This window comes from Neolamprologus brichardi, chromosome 8 (genome assembly GCF_056152115.1).
Source record: "Neolamprologus brichardi isolate AB-2024 chromosome 8, ASM5615211v1, whole genome shotgun sequence".
In the NCBI taxonomy this organism is placed as follows: Eukaryota; Metazoa; Chordata; class Actinopteri; order Cichliformes; family Cichlidae; genus Neolamprologus; species Neolamprologus brichardi.
Genome location: NC_142111.1, coordinates 19167169 through 19186863, shown reverse-complemented (window position 1 = coordinate 19186863; position 19695 = coordinate 19167169). Strand labels below are relative to the sequence as shown.

At 40.4% G+C, this 19695-nt stretch overlaps 2 protein-coding genes across 3 annotated transcripts; one reads left to right on the top strand and one right to left on the bottom strand.

Annotated features, from left to right (window-relative positions):
• Nucleotides 1–1459: 1459 nt before the first annotated feature.
• On the bottom strand, nt 1460–5256 carry arl3b (ARF like GTPase 3b). Its single transcript, XM_006790983.3, has 6 exons — nt 5047–5256; nt 4417–4560; nt 4209–4325; nt 4064–4114; nt 2662–2847; nt 1460–2561 (listed from the first exon to the last, which is right to left on the bottom strand). The coding sequence occupies exons 1-6, from the start codon at nt 5254–5256 to the stop codon at nt 2514–2516; spliced, it is 756 nt and encodes a 251-aa protein (XP_006791046.1). The 3' UTR covers nt 1460–2513.
• Nucleotides 4656–19408, top strand: sfxn2 (sideroflexin 2). 2 transcript variants are annotated; one of them, XM_087844768.1, is made up of 13 exons: nt 4656–4731; nt 5999–6058; nt 10136–10386; nt 11159–11329; nt 11425–11523; nt 12227–12302; nt 12620–12705; nt 15080–15140; nt 15225–15291; nt 15391–15440; nt 15520–15569; nt 15656–15703; nt 18664–19408. In XM_087844768.1, the coding sequence occupies exons 3-13, from the start codon at nt 10232–10234 to the stop codon at nt 18761–18763; spliced, it is 963 nt and encodes a 320-aa protein (XP_087700894.1). In that variant the 5' UTR covers nt 4656–4731; nt 5999–6058; nt 10136–10231; the 3' UTR covers nt 18764–19408. The 2 variants fall into 2 exon arrangements, with proteins under 2 accessions (XP_087700894.1, XP_006791045.1); XM_006790982.3 differs by lacking the exon at nt 4656–4731 and adding an exon at nt 5382–5839.
• Nucleotides 19409–19695: the final 287 nt, after the last annotated feature.

Sequence of the window (19695 nt, the reverse complement as noted above, 5' to 3'; positions counted from 1 at the left end):
CACACTTTGACCTTGTACACCTATGCAAGTGCAACATTTATGATTTTATGTTAATGATTACATCAATGTTTCACATTGCATTCATCTCTAATTCCTATTTAACAGAAAACAACTTTAAGTTTAAGTTTGATGTTTTTCAAGTTGGGCCTTCCAAATTGCTTTTCTACTGCACATCGGCTGTTATATATTAAGCAAAGAGTTTGAAAATACCTTCAGGAGACCTCTGAGTTTTTAGTTAATAATATGGAATTTCAAGAAAATCTAGAAGGAATATTTCATTAAACATCATTTAAAGCTCACCTATTCAACATTAACATGGTTTTAATTGTTTGAATAAATAGAATTTCAGATTTTGGATTTAATTCATGCAAAATTGGACTATATTAGAAACAAATCGTGGCTAGAACATGATCCCAGTATTAAAATATAGATAGAAATCAGACCTTTATAATATGCTAAACCTTGTTTTAGCCGTCACTGACCACACATGCTGATATAACCCCTGCAAGTTTACCCAATATATACTTTTTGAACTTTTCCAGTGAATTAACAGAAAACAGAGAAAACATCCTGGGTGCCAGAGCTTGTTTCTATTACTCTACATCCCAGACATTAAAGTGGTCCAGTTTTGATACTGAAGCTGTCATATATCCCATGATACTGATGCTCAAGTTTCCCCATAGAACAAAAATGAACAAAAATGAGATCGTGACACATGGGGAACGTGTAAAACTGGTTTGGTTGCTGTTTTTCAGTAAATGTGTCTTTCAGCCCTGGAAATTTCATGTGGATATCTTTTGTATTTAAAAAATTAGGACAGCTCAAATATGCTAGAAGACATAAGGCAACTCGAAAAGCAGAACACTTATAGCAATGCCTATATAATTCAAGGGCTGGTAGTTCAGAAGGAAATCCCAGAAGAAAGGTAAAACTTTGCATGGGTCATTAAATGTACTAAACTTACTTAACAATCAGCTCATCCTGAAAGGTTCTGTAGGCATTTTTACAGATTTGTTTGATTTTATATTGTCATGACTCTCAACACAAACACTAAATGAAGGCAGTTGACTCACACTCATGCACACTGTCTCAGTGAACACTTTCCCCCCCCATAAAAGTCTAGTTATTTCTATTTTGGTTAACTAAAATCTTTGCTTTTTCCACACCTATTATCTCACTGTATAATAATCTTGTGTGACGCAGGCTTATACCAGCACACAAGAGGGACAAATGTGTGCTGCAGTTCCATACAAGTAGGGTATCGTACTGCTAGATCAAATCCACAATTTGATAGTGAAAACAATGCTCTGCGCCCCACCCATCAGCTCCCACAGCGGCCTCTCCACAGAGGGTGGTTGTTGTCATTAAGCACACGACTCCACCTGCTTATGTGACCAAGTCTTCAGTATCCAAGTATGTTACTGCATGCAGAAACTAAATAAATGTAAGACTTGTGAAACATTTTTCTCGTGTTTTTATTCACATACAGTATCTTCAGCTCTGAACAGATTACATTCAAGAATATCAAAAGGAGCGAATTACCTGCACATAGAAATGCACTGGGACATACAGTACCTATTCCTCTGTTCCAGATCTGCTAGCATACATTAGATATGCAAACATTATAGACTACAGCAGGGTAACAAATACTCTATAACATGTGCATAACGTAACATATGAACACAGAGCTGAGCTATTTACAGTTGATCGAAAAATGTCCTTAACCATTTAATTTCGGCCTCCTTTTTACATATTAACATGTAGAGTATTATTTTATCTGTAGTGGGGAGAGTTGGACTGTTTCTCAAACATCCTTGAAACCACACGCACACACACACACACACACACACACACGCACACACGTGCGCACACACGCACACACTCCGCATGAGCTGTTGTTTAAAAGCGCTCTACACTCTACTTCACCATAAATAAGACAATTACAAAAATATACGTCACTTCGAACAGAGCCATAGCAGGAAAAGCGCGTTACAGCCTTTTGTGGAATGAAGAAGAACCAAAAGCAACAAAAACTGTCACGACATAGGGGTGAGATGGAGGGAGGAGGGGTGGTTTCCAGGACAGCGTGTGAAAGAGCTTAAAGAACATGTTGGAATTCCAGTGAAAGACAGCAGTTTAATGGGAATGTTTGAGGCTGTGACAGGCTGCGCATGGGTGGCTGAGGTTGGACAGAGATGGTGACGTGGGTGGACGGCGGAGGGGTGGAAGGGGTCGATATGCTGGTCTGGGTTCCCTTTTGAAGGCAAACGCCCCTCCTCGTTGTAGAGGCCAGCACAGAAAGCTGTGCTGAGATTAGTAAACATCAGCGATGCGGGAATGCAGAGGGGTTAAAAACTCCAAGTCCATGTTGGATTAGTAGTGTGTGTACATTCACAGGTATATCCCTTGTACTAAGGCTCAGGAGGGTGCAATGTGTGTCAGTGTATGCGTGTGTGCTGCTGCTGTTGCTGCTGCTGCTGGTCCTCCTGATTAGCAGAAGACTACAAGCAAAGCTATTTTTTCTTAGAGTTGACGCTCTTGCAGACCCAGTTCATGCCCTCCTGTATTAAATTTAGGGGAAGCAGTGGGGTGAGAAGGAAAATATAGATATATGTATATTTTTTAAATGCAACAAAGGTGAAGCACAGTTCATCTGCTCACCTGAATCCCCTCGCCAGTGAGGGCGGAGCAGGACTGGATCTGCCACATGCGATCCCGGATGGTGTGCAGATTGAGACCCTCTGCGATCTCGGAGGCTGGGGCGGCCGTCAGGAGGTCCTGTTTGTTTGCAAAGATCAGCACAGGAACACCGCTCAGCTTCTCCTCATCCAGCAGCTCAGCCAGCTCCTGCAGCACACACACATCTGTCAGCTACACATCATGACAGACACACACTTACACAACCAGAAGGGACTTCAACTATACTGTAATGTAAAACAGCTCTAGGGTTCAGATCCTTAAGAAGAAGAAGACCTTTAAGCTGCTACTTTATTTCCCAGGAGTTTGCCACATGGATATATTTGATATTTGATTTGGGTCAGATTTTATGATTTTATGCCTTATGGCCTTCCTGACACAACCTTTCAATTTATCCGGGTTTGGGGCTTGCACTAGCTTGTACATCCTGAGGCTGGTTTGGGTCTCCTCCCGGAATCAAACCAGTATGTTTCGTGTGTAAGGTGAACGCATTAGCCACATTTAAAGTCAGAAGCAAAACATGGAATTATCCATGTTTTCTCTATTTCTAACATAAAATATATATTATATAGCCTAACACCTTAAACACTATATCCTCAGCTTCTGTAATTATTAAAAAACTATAAATAAAATGTATTTCTTGCTTATTAATTTAAAAGTTTTAGGATTGGTTTGGTATCATTTACAAATGATTTGGGGGAAATAATCAGCTGTTTAATAAAAAATAAATAAAATAATTGGCTTTCTTGCCATAAAATGAACCAGTATGTATAATCTGGGACAGATACATTAAAAAAATGTCTGAGTACTGGGTAATTAAAATATTAAAAACAAAATTCAAATAGTCGTGTAAAGTCCCATATTTGAACACACACCAGTAAAAAAAAATGGGAAAGAAAACTAGTGACATTTACTATAGAATTGAGTTTCACAATACTGTAAAATAAAGCATGTAGAATCCTTTTTGACATTTTTAACATTGTTTTTTAACACCTCTTAGTACATTAAAAATTAAAGTTGATTTATAAGACTCCTCCAGGGCAGTACTTCTCAAAATGGTAGGTAAAGGAAGGTTCAAAAATTTTAAATATGCATATATTTAACTATTTTTTTCAGTCATAATTAGAGAACCATCTGGAATCTCCAAAACTTGGTTTTATTTTTCATTTCTGTTACAAAGAATGGTACTAGGTTGAGCAGAAGACCTACAAAGATCTGAAATGGAATAACCCTAATTACTTATAATTCATTTATAACTATATATAGTCCAATTCTTTTTCTTTCTTTTTTTTTTATCACCGTTCATTTGGTAGGAAACTGAAACTTTTTTGGTGAGGAGCCAAAACCCTTATACACAGTTACATACCTGACCTGTTTCCTCAAACCTCTTTCTGTCAGCGCTGTCAATGACATAAATCTGAAACAAAAAGTTTTCTTTGTTAGTGTGTGAAAGAGTTGCATGTTACTGAAATTAAGGTCATATTGCTTCATTTGCTGCATCATCTCCTCACCAGAACATCTGTGTTTTCAAAGTAGTTCCTCCAGTACGGCCTGATCTTCCTCTGGCCTCCAATGTCCCAGACATTTAGTTTAAACCCCTGAGACTGCACGCTCTTAATGTTGAATCCCTGCAGGAAGAAGATAAAATAAGTAAGAGGAGGTGAAACGCATGAAAGTTCCTCGACCACGCTTTGTATACAAACATCCTTTGTGTCTTACCTGCGTGGGCGTGATGTGGCTGATGTCCTCAGATGCCAACTGTTTAAGGAGTGTGGTCTTCCCACCGTTGTCCAGACCCAGCAGCAGTATCCTCACCTCCTGGTCTGGTGTGCTCTTTAGCTTGCGCAGGATGGACAGCAATCCCTACAACAAGCAGTTAAAAACAACAGCGTGGTGTTACTGTTCCGGGGGGACAGGGGGAGCACTGCTGCAGCTAACCACCATTGCAAAAACACATCTCTTCTTTCCATCCACCAACAGGCCATTTCTAGCACCCTCTATGGATTTTGATGATGTACAAACACTCGTCTAACGGTAACAGATCCTCTGAGCAGCAAGTCAGATCTTGTGCTTTGACTTTCTTGATCCTTACGGCTAATTTGTTTCCCAGGCAGGGCTAGATAACGGCACGCAAATGGGAGCTAAACACAGCTAACGTGCTAAGCTAATCTCCCCTGATAACTGAACGAAGCAACAAGGCAGTCGATTTTTTTCTTTGTCAACCTGGTGGTGACGGAATTTATTACAATTGATATAACTAAAAATGGACGATAAGGTGTAGAAGTATGAGCACTCGAGGAAGTTTGTGTTAGGTTATGAGCTAAATGTTTGCAATAAATTAAAACTCACCATCTTGTTACCTTCTCTCCTGGAGACGCCGCCGAGGGTTACTAAGGGGAGTGACGTCAGACGTAGAGATACGCACGGATTCTGCGTCGTGTTGCATTCACGAAACAGTTTTTTAAATGGGTAAAGTAAAATAATGCCGACTCTGATACTGTTTTGAGGGGATATGCTTTTCTTTTGTAATCGAAGTGTATACATTTTGTTCATTAACATTTATTTCCCTGTGTTATTCGTTCTTGTAGCGGCTCGTTACTAAGTGGTCATTATCGCAGCAGACCAGGGTAAACAGGTGTTCCTTATTTACATTTTGTTTTAAACAAAGTACCATGAAGGCATCGCTAAACCCAAAACTAAGGTGGACGAGTTTAGTTAGCTACCTGCTAAACGTTTAATTGTCTTTAGGCAGTACACTTTGAAATCTCATTTTGTGCACTCTTCTTGTCCATAATGTTAGTCAACGGACATACATTTCTACTACTTTTTACCATAACAAACCGGATATAATGTCACCAAAGTAATTAGCTAGCTACTAACAGTAGCTGTAAACTGGAGGGGGGTTGATTCAACATCTGGAACCGCTCCCACAGTTTCTGATTTAATTTTAGTCTTCAGTCAAATATCAGGTTCGGTTTCCACCGGTTTAAACGCAAGGATCTGCCCCATCTGCTCCAGCCTTTGATTGGAAGACAACGTGCCACGTGTGCATTTTTCTTTTCTTTTACTATGCCTTCACGGGAGTTGAGCTGACCACCTGGCAAGTTCGTGCTCTGCTGGTCCGTTGGAGGTGTATACACAGGTATATTTTCGGTTTCAAAGGGCGGTGTTAGCAGCCGGTGTGTCGATGTTTTGGCTCGTGTTTTGCTGGGGGTCCCCCCCCCCCAGTCAGACCCAGCTGGTAACGCGAGGACTGAGTTGCATCAGTCCCCCAACTGACATGTTTTCACTCTTTTCACAGCACTCTGGTCGGTTGTCTTCACACAGGTCTCCACACATTTCTCTTCTCCACAAACTGCATGTAAGTAATTTAACATTTCAACCATTAGCAGCCACGTGCTACTACTTATCCAGATGTTACTAGGGCTCTGGCCTACAGATCCAGTTTGGCAACCTTCTGCTAGTCAGCAGTAGTAACTACCTGTACTGCAGTACTCTGCACGTGACATCTCTTATTTCGTTTACTCCACCATATGGATGAAGAAATAGTAATCATTGGTTGATCGATCAGTTGACTCTACTACTTCACTAATAATCACTGATTTTTTATTCAAAATATACAAACAAAACAACAACAACAACAAAAAACCCCACACAGTTCCAGGCCCTTAAATGTGAATATTTCGCAATTTGCTCTTCATTTGTTTCAATAGTTGGTCCACTTTAACCAAGCCTCATCTTAGCCAACTAAAGCAGTGAAATGTTGTTTTACATCAAAACATTGCTTATTATCATTTTATTACATAATCATATCTGTCAGGGATTATTTAGCTTCGTTTAGTACTTTTAGTGATTTATCTATGGGAGTTGAACTTGTAATTGAGCATTACTAAAGTGCAATACTTGCAGTTTTACCCAAGTAACTGCTCCTCCTATCAATAATTTATGGGATCTGTGCTGTGCTGTTGCCCTGCAGCAAACATTTAGGTCTTCTTGCAATGTTGTGTCTTATTCGTGGCTCAAAGAGTTGGCAGTTCGTCTTGTAACCGGAAGGTTGCCGGTTCGAGCCCCGGCTCGGACAGTCTCGGTCGTTGTGTCTTTGGGCAAGACACTTCACCTGGCCAGAGGGGCCGATGGCGCAATATGGCAGCCCCGCTCCTGTCAGTCTGCCTCAGGGCAGCTGTGGCTACAACTGTAGCTTGCCTCCACCAGTGTGTGAATGTGAGAGTGAATGAATAGTGGAATTGTAAAAAAAGCGCTATATAAATGCAATCCATTATTATTATTCACATTATAATCAATCAGCCTCCCTATTGATTTATCAATAAACAAATCAATCATGTTCTTCGTGACCGTGGCCAAATTGATTAGCACCCTGCTGACCTTCACTACAGGTGACAGTTTCATTATTTGATAAAGGCTTGATAAGTTGTTTAAAAATGTAGTTAAATCAGTGAGTGTGAATGGTTGTCTGTCCCTGCATTTTTGTGAACAAAACACTACATTAAGAGTTTCGGGATACGTGCTCTGCTGCTAAGGCTTTTTGTCCTCATCACCTTTTTTTTAAGTGTTTAATAATTTGTCATAAAAAAAAGTTCAGTCTTTTCTAGTTTTAGCTTTTAAATGTGAAGGCAGCACGGTGGCACGGAGTTAGCACTGTTGCCGCACAGCAAGAAGGTCCTGAGTTCAATTCCACCATCAGGCTGGGGGTCTTTCTGTGTGGAGTTTACATGTTCTCCCCGTGTTTGCGTGGGTTCCCTCCGGGTACTCCGGCTTCCTCCCACCGTCCAAAGACATGCAGCTTGTGGGGATAGGTTAATTGGATAATCCAAATTGCCACTAGGTGTGAATGTGCAAATGAATGTGAGTGTGAATGGTTGTCTGTCCCTATGTGTTAGCCCTGCGACAGACTGGCGACCTGTCCAGGGTGTACCCCGCCTCTCGCCCTATGACAGCTGGGATAGGCTCCAGCGCCCCCCGCGACCCTGAAAAGGATAAGCGGAAGTGAATGGATGTATGGATTTGTTGTTCTCTCTGTTTTAAATTAACTGTAAACTGAAGCTTTAATCAAACGAAGTAAAGAGTTACGAAGGTGTAATAATTTTTTTCAGATGCAGTCCTACATATCTTTATATCTTTAATATTATTATTTATATGTCCTGGTAATAGGATCTATGTTGACTTATTCACGACCATGTTCCACAGACCTTTGACCTATTTTGTAAACAAACAGCTTCAGAAATAATCCCGTTCCAACCAGGCTGAACCTTCAGAGACCGCCGATATCCTCTTCCCCTCGCCCTTACATTTCACCTGTTTCAAAACTTACCTAAAACTTACAGTAAGTGCCTAATGGAGATGAACTGTGGGACATTTGGATAGGCTGAGCTGTAGTCAGCACGTTTTGGATCCCCCAGTTGCTTCAAAGCAAGCACAATGGTGCAGTTGCAAAAAACTCAAAATCACTACCCGAGGACACATTAACAGGAGGTGGTTGATGATTTCTAGTAGAGGTTTGGGCTTTGAGGGTTTTTAGGCAGTTTGTGTTTGGTTTAAACCCAAGAGCAGATGTTTCCAACAGCCTAACTTTAGAGAGCCTGATCTGCAAAGCTACAGGATAGTCAGAGCAACGATATCGCAGCAGGGGTTGGAGGAATGATGCTGAACAGACGAAAGTTAGTATGTTTACCAGTGTTTAATGCCAACATGGGCACCGTTTCCTCTAGGAGATGTGGAGCAAAGTATTTAAATATGTTACTTTTGTGGCTATAACCACCATAATTTTATGAGGAAGGCAAGTTGCTGAGCTCCCTTTGTACAATACAAGCCACATTTATATCACAGGTTTTATTCTTTGCACTTAAAGCATTTTATACTGTCAGTTCAGTAATTTGTTGGATAAAGATACAATTTTCGTAGTTTAGCTCTGACTGAAGTGCAGACTTTCAGCTTGAATTCAAGGATCTTTTCTGGGTCTTTGTACCTTTCTGGTTTAATAAATGAAAAGCCTGCTCTGGTAAAGCTGTTAAAGAATATCTCATTTCTTTGCTTTGAGAAACTCAAGGCAAAGGAATGTTGTTGCAGTTCTTTGGGTGATTATCTATTTGCAAGCCCGTTCCAATAGTTTGGCTGAATCCGAGCAGAGAGTAAATACCCTTGCATGCTTCAGAGTTCATCCTGCTACTTTTATCAGCAGTCACTTCATCAATAAACACCAGTGACCCGGTTGCACTGGCAGCCATGCCATAACATGGCTTCCACCATTTACACTTCAGATCATGAGCCGTTTCTCTTCTTCTTCATACTTTTCTCTTCCCATCATTCTTGTCTATCTTGATTAATATTTTCAGTTTTTTAATTTTTTTTTTCATAACTATGCAGGCTCTTTTAGATGCTTTCTGGCACAGTCTATTCTGGACTTCTAGACCAGTGTAACCAGTGGCTTGCACCTTCAAGGTGATCTAGGTAGACTTTGACGTCTTTAGGCCTTTTGGTGTTGGTGAGCTGGCCGTCTCATTCCTTCTTATAAATATACCAGATTCTTGATTTGGCCACTCCTGAAGTTTTTGCTGTCTCTCGGATGGGTTTATTATTATTATTTTTTTTAGTTTAATGAAGTCTCTCTCACTTGCACTTGCATTCCTTTGGACCTTATATTTAAAATTACAGTTAAAAGCTATAAAATACAAACTCAAGGCTTTGAATTAACTCCAGATGTGTGATCTGCTTCATTTGTTGTAAGAAATGATGGCTTGTAAGACTTATCAATGAATCAATCAATGATATTAAAATAGCTGTTTTTGTATCCTGCACATTTGCTCAGTTTTCTCCTCTTAAACATCACCGTCATGAGCATCAAATTCAGCATGTACGCTGATATAACAAACAGCTGTCTGGGTTCACTCTGCTGTTGTAGGTTTGGTGCTCTAGACACTGACATCACTGTCAAAGCTCTCGCAAATTTAATTAAGTGACCCCATGAGTCCAGTCAATCCTTCATTATGGAAGCAGAAAGGCTAAAAGGGTGATTACGTGTTCGCATGGACTCCTTACATCCAGAACCACAATGGAATGAAGCGTTGGACTGGTAATAGAAACTAAACTAACGCTCACAGCTTTTCAGATTTGTTATGGATACATGTATTTTCAAACCCAAGGGAGTGTTATGAAATTCTTAGATTAGGGAAACCGAAGAGACTGTTTGGATGTTAATTATCCAAATAAGTTTTGTGTTGTGTCTCAGCTTTATAAACATTCACCTCTGCATGTGGGACGTTGAGTCCAAAGTTAGAGAAAACTAGTGTCTCTGAGCCGCTGAGCTAAAAAACCAAAAATTTGTTAATGTTACATCAGCTCAAAGGAGGACAAGAGCATGCATTAACTATTCAACAACTCTTTGGTTGTCCTGTAATAATGTCTTTCTTCCTCTTTTCCTCAGGATCTGACTGCAGCTGCTGAGTGACGTCCCGCAGAGCGAACACAGGCTGCGAGGCTTTTTGATGCATTATTCTGCACTTGGATTTTAACAGACGCAATGGCTCTGAGCTCGTTTGACATCGACGCACCACGATGGGATCAGTCTACGTTCATGGGGAGACTAAAACATTTCTTCAACATCACCGACTGCCGAACAGCGCTTCTGCCTGACTCGCGATTAGATGAGGCCAAAGCTTTAGTAGAAAGCTGCAGGTGAGAAAATGAATGCACAAGCTCTAAAATGTCTCGTGTCATGTGACCGTCCTCAAGTTTCCTTTGATAAAAGACATTCAGGGCACAGTGGCTCATTGGCTTGCTCTACCCTGGGTTCAAACCTGGAAATGGAAAGCTTGTTTGCAGTTTGCATGTTCTCCCAGTGGGTTTCCTTTTAGGAGCTCTGGTTTCCCCCTCTATTGGAAACCATCCTGGGTTAATGCTGCCTATGATGGCCCAGGACACCCTCACAAAAAGAGTTTCACTCCATTGTTAAAGAAACAAAACTCTGGAGAAAGAAAATATAACCTTAAACTTGATATTCTTGTGTTATACTGTTGAACTTGTGTGCAGACTGCTTTAGACAGTTTTAGCTACTCTGTATGATAAGTACAAGTAAGAGTGGTCATCTCAGGCACACAGCTCTGGCTGCAACCACAGAAACCCTGAACCCCCCCGCAGACAGCCACAGTAGGACAGTCCTAATACTCACCCTGAAAAAAAGAGCATTCTGCAATCAAATAAGAGCTGCATTTCACATGCAGAACACAAAACTAACGGCAGAAGAGTAGTTTAAGTAAAGAAGGAAACCACCTGTCATGTCTTTGGCAAAATCGTAGAAATTCCCATTTTACCTTCAACGTTTTGCTTCATACCCTGTTCTCTGTGATGTAACCGTGCTTCTGCAGATTTTATTATGAATCTGTGTTGTAGTTACGAAAGGCTCCGCCAGCACCATTCAGTGTGTTTTTGGTTTTTTGCTGCTTTGCAGAGCGGGATCCATCCCTCCCGGCACCACAGCAGAGCAGCTCTATTACGCTAAGAAGCTCTACGACTCAGCTTTTCACCCAGACACAGGAGACCGCATGAACCTCATCGGCCGCATGTCATTCCAGGTACCCGGAGGCATGGCCATCACCGGCTTCATGCTGCAGTTCTACAGGTAGAGAAGAGCGAACAGGCAGAGCTGCATTTTACCACATCCTACTTTCTTGCAGAGGAAGTTCTACAGGTTTCATAATTCATGTCTGTTTCTAGGACAGTTCCTGCTGTGGTGTTCTGGCAGTGGGTAAATCAGTCCTTCAACGCTTTAGTCAACTACACCAACCGCAACGCTGCCTCCCCCATCACTCCCAAGTAAGCGCTCTTAAGACTTTAAGTTTGTCATTTCACATCCTCCAGATAAGAATGCAGTGAACTCTCACAGCATCAGCGAGCAACTAGAAATTTTTGAGGGCATCAGTAGAGGTAAAAAGAGCAGTAGCAAGTTTCACTGCCACTTTCCATTCCCCCATGGTAACTAGGTCACCACGGGGAAAGACTTCTCGTCAGATACTTTTACCTTATCGCTAATAATTGTTTCAAACTTCCTTCCAAAGTGGTCTGCACAACAAACTGATTTGATCCTGTCTTCTTGGATTGATTTACAGGTAGCTTTCTTCATATCCAGCCATCAGGTGCATGGTGTGTACTGGTGGATATCATGCCATGCACCTGTAAAGCAGTTTTCACACATGAACTTTGGACAATTATGGGAAATATTTTCTAGAGTTATCCTTTCTCACCTGTAGCACAAAGCAGGAAATGATCCCTTTCACAGTGTATCATAAAAATGGCATGTAGTAGAAGCTTAACCAAATGCACACTTGCAGTATTTGGATAAATGTAAACATGGGTGCATTTAAACACACCTTAATTTTATCTGGATGCAAAACAAAACGTGTGAGAGCTCCACATACTGAATGCTGGCTATTTTATATGCCTATTTATGTAAACATTAAAAAAAAAAAACAGTTTTCTAATAGCAGCTGCTGTTCGATGCCTTTGTTGTGTCTCTCAGACAGATTGGAGTAGCCTACGTTACAGCGACCAGCACAGCTTTAGCAACAGCGGTCGGACTGAACCTCTACACAAAGGTACAAATGCTGCACGCAGGAACTCATACAGCGCTGACTGTTTTTAAGAAGTGTTTTGTCGTCAAACTTATCTGGATGCGATCACCTTTATGCCCTATGTTTAAAATTATGGCCAAACCAACTTATAAATAATAGTTTGGGTCACATCTGTTATGCTTTTTCTTGGTTTCTGTCATATATATCCTGTTGCTGTTGGTGAAGAAAAACCAACAGGAACAAAAGCTGAAAATGTCCCTTTAACCCACTCACAGCTGCACAGATCTTTACAGGTATTACACTGATATTCATGATGACTTTTCTCTGCTTTTTCCCCACAGAAAGCTCCTCCTCTCGTGGCTCGCTGGGTCCCTTTTGTAGCTGTGGCAGCTGCCAACTGTGTTAACATTCCCATGATGAGGCAGCAGTGAGTCCTCCTGCATTTTTCTTTGAACTGCAGGGTTTTTTTGCCCATGTCTGCTGAAACCACAGCAACTCTGTAAGGGCAGGCTTCCTGAGGATACTCAACCACAGAGCAGTGTTTGCTGTGTTAGATCCTGAGAGAAGGTGTTCTGGAGAATTACTGATCTTAAAATAGTGGCGTGATGTGTAAATCTCTTTTAGCTATGGCTCAGGGGATGGTAATGTAGGTCAGTTGGTACATGCTGAAATATTTCAACAGCTATTGGATGATTTGCCGTGAAATTTTGCACAGATGTTCATGGTTTCCAGATGATGAAGCCTTCGGTCTTTGCATGTTTTCCTTTAGCTCCACCAGCATGGTTTTCAAATAAACTTCTACTTTATATTTCAACATCTTCTCGATGGAAGGTTAAGTGCACCAATACTCAACCAGAATCCTAATTATCTCAGGGATCTCAACAACTATTGCACTGAATCTCATTAAATTTGGTTCACATGTCCATGCTTCCAGCCAGTTTGGTAGACCTTTTTATCTACCAAGGGTCCCTGGGAAGTCAGAAATTTAGCTGTCTCCACCCTTTTGTTTTATATCACAGCATATTTGGGCCATTGAAGTTAAAATAAGAAGGAAAGAACAGATTTAGTAGAAAGCCTTGGCACTAATGACACAGATTTAAAAAAAAGTAGAAGAAAAATAGGGTTTAAAGTAACAAATAGTAAATGGTAAATGGCCTGTATTTTTACAGCGCTTTTACTAGTCCCGCCTAGGGACCCCAAAGCGCTTTACACATCCAGTCATCCACCCATTCACACACACATTCACACACTGGTGGAGGCAAGCTACAGTTGTAGCCACAGCTGCCCTGGGGCAGACTGACAGAAGCGAGGCTGCCATATCGCGCCATCGGTCCTTCTGGCCATCACCAGTAGGCGGTAGGTGAAGTATCTTGCCCAAGGACACAACGACCGAGACTGTCCGAGCCGGGGCTCGAACCGGAAACCTTCTGATTACAAGGCGAACTCCCAACTCTTGAGCCACGGTCGCCCTTACAACAACTAGCAGATCTTATAGCCATTGTGTAATTAAATAATTATTTGTGCCGGAACTAAAGCAATAAGGAAATACTTGTTATTTGAGTTTTGAATCACCAGATTATCAGAAGAAAGGTTTTCCAGCGTACCGATGGTGTCATTTACTGTCGCACCTTCTTACTAATGTGTGCTGTCATTGTTTACCGTCTGCCTGCAGTCGTTATGCAGGCAGACAAAGTGATATGACTTCACTTTGTGATCCACCCTCACAAAGTGAAGTCATATCATTTGTTGAATTAAATTTAAAGCAGATTTGGCTTTTTCTCCATAAATTTGTGGTTTAAATTTCAGAGATTTTGAGTTTTTAGGATTAATTAAGGCTCGTAAACGCAAAGAAAATTCCAGCTTTAACTTCAGTAAATGTGTTTGTTTCTTGGAACATCACACCTCCTTAAAGCTTATTTTTAACTTTTACTTTGAATGGCCATTATGCAATAATTAAATACCTACCAAACCAGTTGCACTAATTATTTAAAGTTGGCATATTTACTTGCTAAACTGGGATGGTTAGGACTTCTGTATGTGTTTGTGTAGAGTTGGTACAACAGACGCAGCAGTCGTAGTTCAAGATATTAGCATTTTGCTGAAATATCATAAAGTTAACATCTTTAACTAGCTTGCCTTGATTTCTGTGTGCATCTGTGTAATCTCTGAGCTGCTTATAAGTTTCTGTGTTTGCAAAAACAAGAAATCTATACTTTTAATGTTACTCTACACACTCTTAATGTTTTTTGTTTAGTTTTTTTTCTGGAAATCTCAGCAGAGATCGTTGCTTTCCACGGGTAGGAAAACAGGAGCTGGCTCATTTTCACAATTTTGTTCTCCAGTTTGATGCTTGTGACATTTGTGATTTGGAGAGAGCACTTTTCATCCTTTTAAAGCTTAATTTTGGTGCTTTGGGGCATTTATTAAGAAAGTGGGGAGAGACTGAAGGTGAATGAGACACAGGGAAGGGTCTGGGGCCTTTAGTACAGATCCTCTCTCGTTACAGATTATTACACTTCTTTTTGGGTTTTTTTGTTTTCAGTATTGAAGGTTTAAGATGAAGTGAAGTCAGAATAGCGACCCAATAAAAGAGTGTTTACTGTGAACTGTGCAGTACTTGATACTGTATATTGTTAAAGTACAGAGCAAGACATAAAACGATAAAGCTATAAAATAAATCCAAAATAAATGAGTAAAACAACACAATAAACACATTCCCCTCTTAGAGAAACACTTATTCATGTTCAGTTTCCTTTTTCTTTGTTTTTAGTCTTTTCATCTTCATTTTCTCTGTTTTTTAGGGAAATTCTGAATGGCATCGCCGTCACAGATGAAAATGGCAACAAACTGGGCCACTCTACGGTCCGGACACACTTTAAGGCACTTTAAGGCACTTTGTAATGTGTTCATTTTTTCTTAAATTGTCTCCATTTTTTCTGTTTGCAGAAAGCAGCAGTAAAAGGCATCGCTCAGGTGGTCATTTCTCGAGTTACCATGGCCGCACCAGGAATGAGTACGCAACAAAGTGTTTAAGAGAAAGTTATGTCATGAAGTTATGATAAATCCTCTCTCTCTTCTTCACTTAATGTTCTTGTTCTTCTCCTTTTGTCAGTTATCCTCCCCATCATCATGCAAAGGCTGGAAAAATACAAGTTCATGCAGGTAAGATGTTCGTCTTCATTACCGTCCTCCTGCTAAATGTGTGCATTTGTCCTCATTGTGCTTTTCTCGCTTTTTACAGAGAATCACGTTTCTCCATGGACCAATTCAAGTGATGCTGGTGGGAGGGTTGTAAGTACAGAGCGTTTACAGGGTCAGGTGTACTATAATGTCCTCTGGAGTATTTCAGTGGTAACTTTTGTCCTTTTCTCCCAAAGTTTGATCTTCATGGTGCCGGCTGCCTGCTCCCTGTTCCCTCAGAGATGGTAATGAAACTGTTTCTTTACTTTCACACAAGTTTGTGGACTTTAAGGAGCATCAAGAAATAATTAGCTTTAGTCAGCCTGGTTTCTTGACATGCGTATTTATGTACATTTTCTCTGTGCTTTGTTGGTCTCTCACATCATTGTGGAGGAATTTTGACACACCCTTCTTTACAGTTTGTTGAAGTTTGCGAGCATTCATTTATTCTCTTAAATGAGGTTGAGGTCTGGACTTTGGGCCATGGCAACACCTCAATTCTTTTCTTTATCCGCCTGTTGCGCTTAAGTTGTCCTGTGACGTGACAGAGCACGACAAGCTTTAGCCTCAGACCTCACATTTGACTTGAGGATACTTCGGTATACAGAGGCATTCACAGTTAACTTAATGACTACAAGATGTAGAGCTCATGTGGCTCCAAAATAAACCCACATCATCAGCCTTCCACCGCCGTGCTCACAGTAAGCTGTGCTGTCACGTTCCTTTTGGAGAGAAAGGACTTTCTCCTGGCAACCTTTAGAAACAAGCCCTTCATGTTCAGTCTTTTTCTTTGTACTGAGGCCTGCAGAGTCAGTGATGTAGCTCTTGGGTTTTTTGCAGATTGTTTGAGCACAAACTGACTTTGGGATGAATTTGCTGGGACTGTGGCAAATGTTCCAGAACAGCAAACTGCCAAAACCTCTGTTTTTATAGAGGTTCCCACACCTGCTGACGATTAGCAGCTCCTGGCCGTTACGTACTCTCTTAATTTCTGTGGAAACAGTAAGGGTGTATTTAGTTTTCATAGGACTGCACACAATTACATTAATAGGGAAAAAGAAAGTCCTTTGTTTAAATAAACATCGACTGTATATAAAAGATGGAGGATTACAGCGCAGTTGCTCATTGGTTGGTTCTGTTTTTGAAGCTCAACTCAAATTTTTGATCTTCAACTCATCAGAAAAGTGTTCAGAGAAGTTCTAGATGAAGGGAGGAGTGGAGTTGGTTTCCGTACTATAGAAATATAGTATTTGTAATCAAAAGAGTTCATTAAAGTTGCCTCAGAATAGCCCTTAAAACACTTTAAGACACGTTGTCTTCGGCTTCAGATGGTATGCTCTCTCTCACATATGTTTGAATTGACAAAAATCAAAGTAATACAGTGTACTGTTTGACAAAACTTAGGAATAAATCATAAATATAAGAGTTTTTGTAGAACCTTCTCTATAGGAGAAGGTTCTGTGTCTAAGTTAAGTTGTAGCTGTTTCACACAATCATCTTCTGCTACAGAAACTAGTCCACACTAATTGACTAGATTTTAAAAATCCAAAGCAGAAAGCTCAGGTTTTCAAGTCTTGTGGCTTTGGTCCGAAAAAAGACGTGTTAGTGCAGCTGGTGGATTAATTTGCGATGCTGGAATTCCTGGAGTTACAATAAATCCTGCTGCAGTGTCTTGGCCTCTAATCAGCTTTCAAACGTGTTGTTCGCTCAAGCTCGCTCAGACATATTTCGTCATCTCAGTCTTCAGATCCAGTTTAAAACTCACAGAGAAAATTAACTTTTGGGGAACAATTTCAACTGAAGTTAGATTTTCAAATAAGGATGCAGCTTATCTGTATGTTAGTTTGTTTTGAAAGACTAAGATAAAATGTGGCAAATCATATTTTAAGTTTATTTCCATCTTACCAGCAAATTATAAATATAAATTATAATGTAAGCCTGCTTGGGAACTTATGGTCGTTGATTTAAATGTTGGTTTAGTCTGATTGTGCAGCCCAGGCCTGGACTAACCGCCTTAAATTTTAGGTTTGGGAGTGACCTGATAGTAAAATGGTGAGGATGCATACCACATGCCGTTCCCTTTGTTTAATTCTCATCTCTCTCCGCTGCTCTTGTTTCATAAAAATATAAAATGCTTATAAAAGAAAAAAATGATTGATGAGTGTGCGGTTAACAGGTGCTTCTAATGGTCTGCAATCAGATCAGTAGTCCATAACTCATTGTTCTCTGAAGGCAAAGCTAAAAAATGAAATGTCAGTGAGGTGAGTGGAATTAAAACGCAGCACCAGCGAGCGTGGAATGAAGACGCTGAACAACTGCTTTCCAGATGTTCACTGTGACTTATGGTTTAGCTGGTGTTTAGGGTAAAAACACAAAACTTTCTCATGGATTTTCAGTTTGGAGATGCTTTTTTTTCCCCATTGGAAGTATTTCAACTTTAAAGAGTATCTATTCTCTACTCAATTCTATATTTTCTACTGGAGCAGCTGTGCATGGTTCACAGTCATGTTAAACTGGGCCTTAGCTCATAAACTGGCTTCCACCTTTACGTTCACTCTCTTTTTAAGCTTTTGCACGAGTAAAAGCACGCACACTGCTATTTATATGAAATGTTGTCCATGTTTAATGTAAGTTTACACTAAAGAAAATAAAGTAAAATGCAGTTGTTATTTTAAAAATTTTGGGGGGATAAGACTCACTTTTCTTTATTTAAGCCAGAACTTGAACGATTCAGCGAGAGAATAAACCTAAAATCGCCTGTTCTTTCGTCCTTAAGGTTCAGGAAGTAAAGTGTTCACACACGGTGCTAAAGACCGGCACATGTCTAGTTATCTTTAATAAAACCTGCCAAGATTTTATAAACTTACAGTAGAATAGTGCAACTTTTTAACCTCAATATGTTGCTCATTTTAAAATGTGATTTTATTTACTTATATTTTCCATCCTGTGTTGTAAAACTCATTTATAACTCTTTACCTTGAAGAGCTGTAATAACAATGTTATAACAATGAGTATTAAGTACATGTCAAATAATAATTTGCTTTCCTAATTACCCGAGTAGATTTTATTATTTTTTTGCTGACAAAAATGTGTTTTGTCCTCTACACTTGAGCATTGACTACACCACTTTGTTTGCCTTGATATGCAAACAAACCTTTGACTGTGCTCCTCTTTTCCTTTCTGTCCTCTCTTCCTCCTCCTGCAGCTCTATGGCTGTTTCGAAGCTGGAGCCCGAGCTGAGAGACTCCATCAGGTCTCAATATGGGGACAGCATACGACACGTCTACTTCAACAAAGGCCTCTGAGGTCAAGAGGGTTGATTAGAGTTTTCTATTCGACGCACAAGACTCAATTCATGTGTTTCGATATCGTGACCTAAGTCTGTGATTATTAGTCACAATGAAATGCTTCTTTGTTCCTTTTTTTTTCATTACATTTTCAAACTGGTGCTTGTCTTTGGATGTTTGCTGTGGGACTTTTGATCAATGCTGTCACTTAATTCTTACTCTAATCACAACAGTCTGGATTCCTGCTGAGAAACCAAATGATCTACTCTTAGGAACAGCACGTCAGAATAAATCTGTTCGCTTTTTTTTCGTAGTGTGGCTCTCCTGTAGCTGCTTCCATTGTTTCTGTCTCAATGTTGGAAAATGGGGTCTCCCAAACCTTCTTACAGTCTGTGCCTTTTTACAAAGTGGTAGGAGAGAAGCAACACTGAAGGCATTAATGGCTTAACTGTGAAACCTTAAAAAAAGAGAAAAGGTTCCTCTATGCATGAGTCAAGTCTAGTGAGGTTGTTCAGTGGAGGCTGCTGCCCTCTTCTGCCAGAAAAGAGGTAAATGTGTGATCTGTCTCTGTGATTTATCTGAGATGTTTGACAGCTGGATCCTTTCGCCGTGTCAACTCTGACCTCTGTAAGCTGGAATAAAACCACACACAATTGAAGCACATCTCCTCACAGTGGTGTTTATTTAATCCAGTGATCATTCATCGTATGGAAGATGCTCAAACTTTAACAAACTTTATGGAGAAAGACTTCAGCTGAGCACGAGGAAAAACAGCAAACTCAATGGCTTCTGTGACACATTTATGGGAGTCATGTGAATGCCAGAACTCACTGCATGTCTCAGCAGTATCAGTGCTGCTTTAATAAAAAATGTTCTTCTGCAGCTACATGATAGAAAAGAAGTCCTGCAGTGGGCTGAACCCACAGAACTCCCATCCTGGGAGTTTGTGC

Excerpts from the sequence above, each read along its gene's own strand:
- sfxn2 (XM_087844768.1), top strand. The coding sequence starts at position 10,232 with ATGGCTCTGAGCTCGTTTGACATCGACGCACCACGATGGGATCAGTCT. Across the intron at positions 11,524-12,226 it reads GCCTCCCCCATCACTCCCAA|ACAGATTGGAGTAGCCTACG; the intron begins GTAAGCGCTCTT and ends TGTGTCTCTCAG. Across the intron at positions 12,303-12,619 it reads GACTGAACCTCTACACAAAG|AAAGCTCCTCCTCTCGTGGC; the intron begins GTACAAATGCTG and ends TTTTCCCCACAG.
- arl3b (XM_006790983.3), bottom strand. The coding sequence starts at position 5,256 with ATGTTAATGAACAAAATGTATACACTTCGATTACAAAAGAAAAGCATA. Across the intron at positions 4,115-4,208 it reads TTGAAAACACAGATGTTCTG|ATTTATGTCATTGACAGCGC; the intron begins GTGAGGAGATGA and ends TTTTTGTTTCAG. Across the intron at positions 2,848-4,063 it reads GGTTTGAGGAAACAGGTCAG|GAGCTGGCTGAGCTGCTGGA; the intron begins GTATGTAACTGT and ends TGTGTGCTGCAG.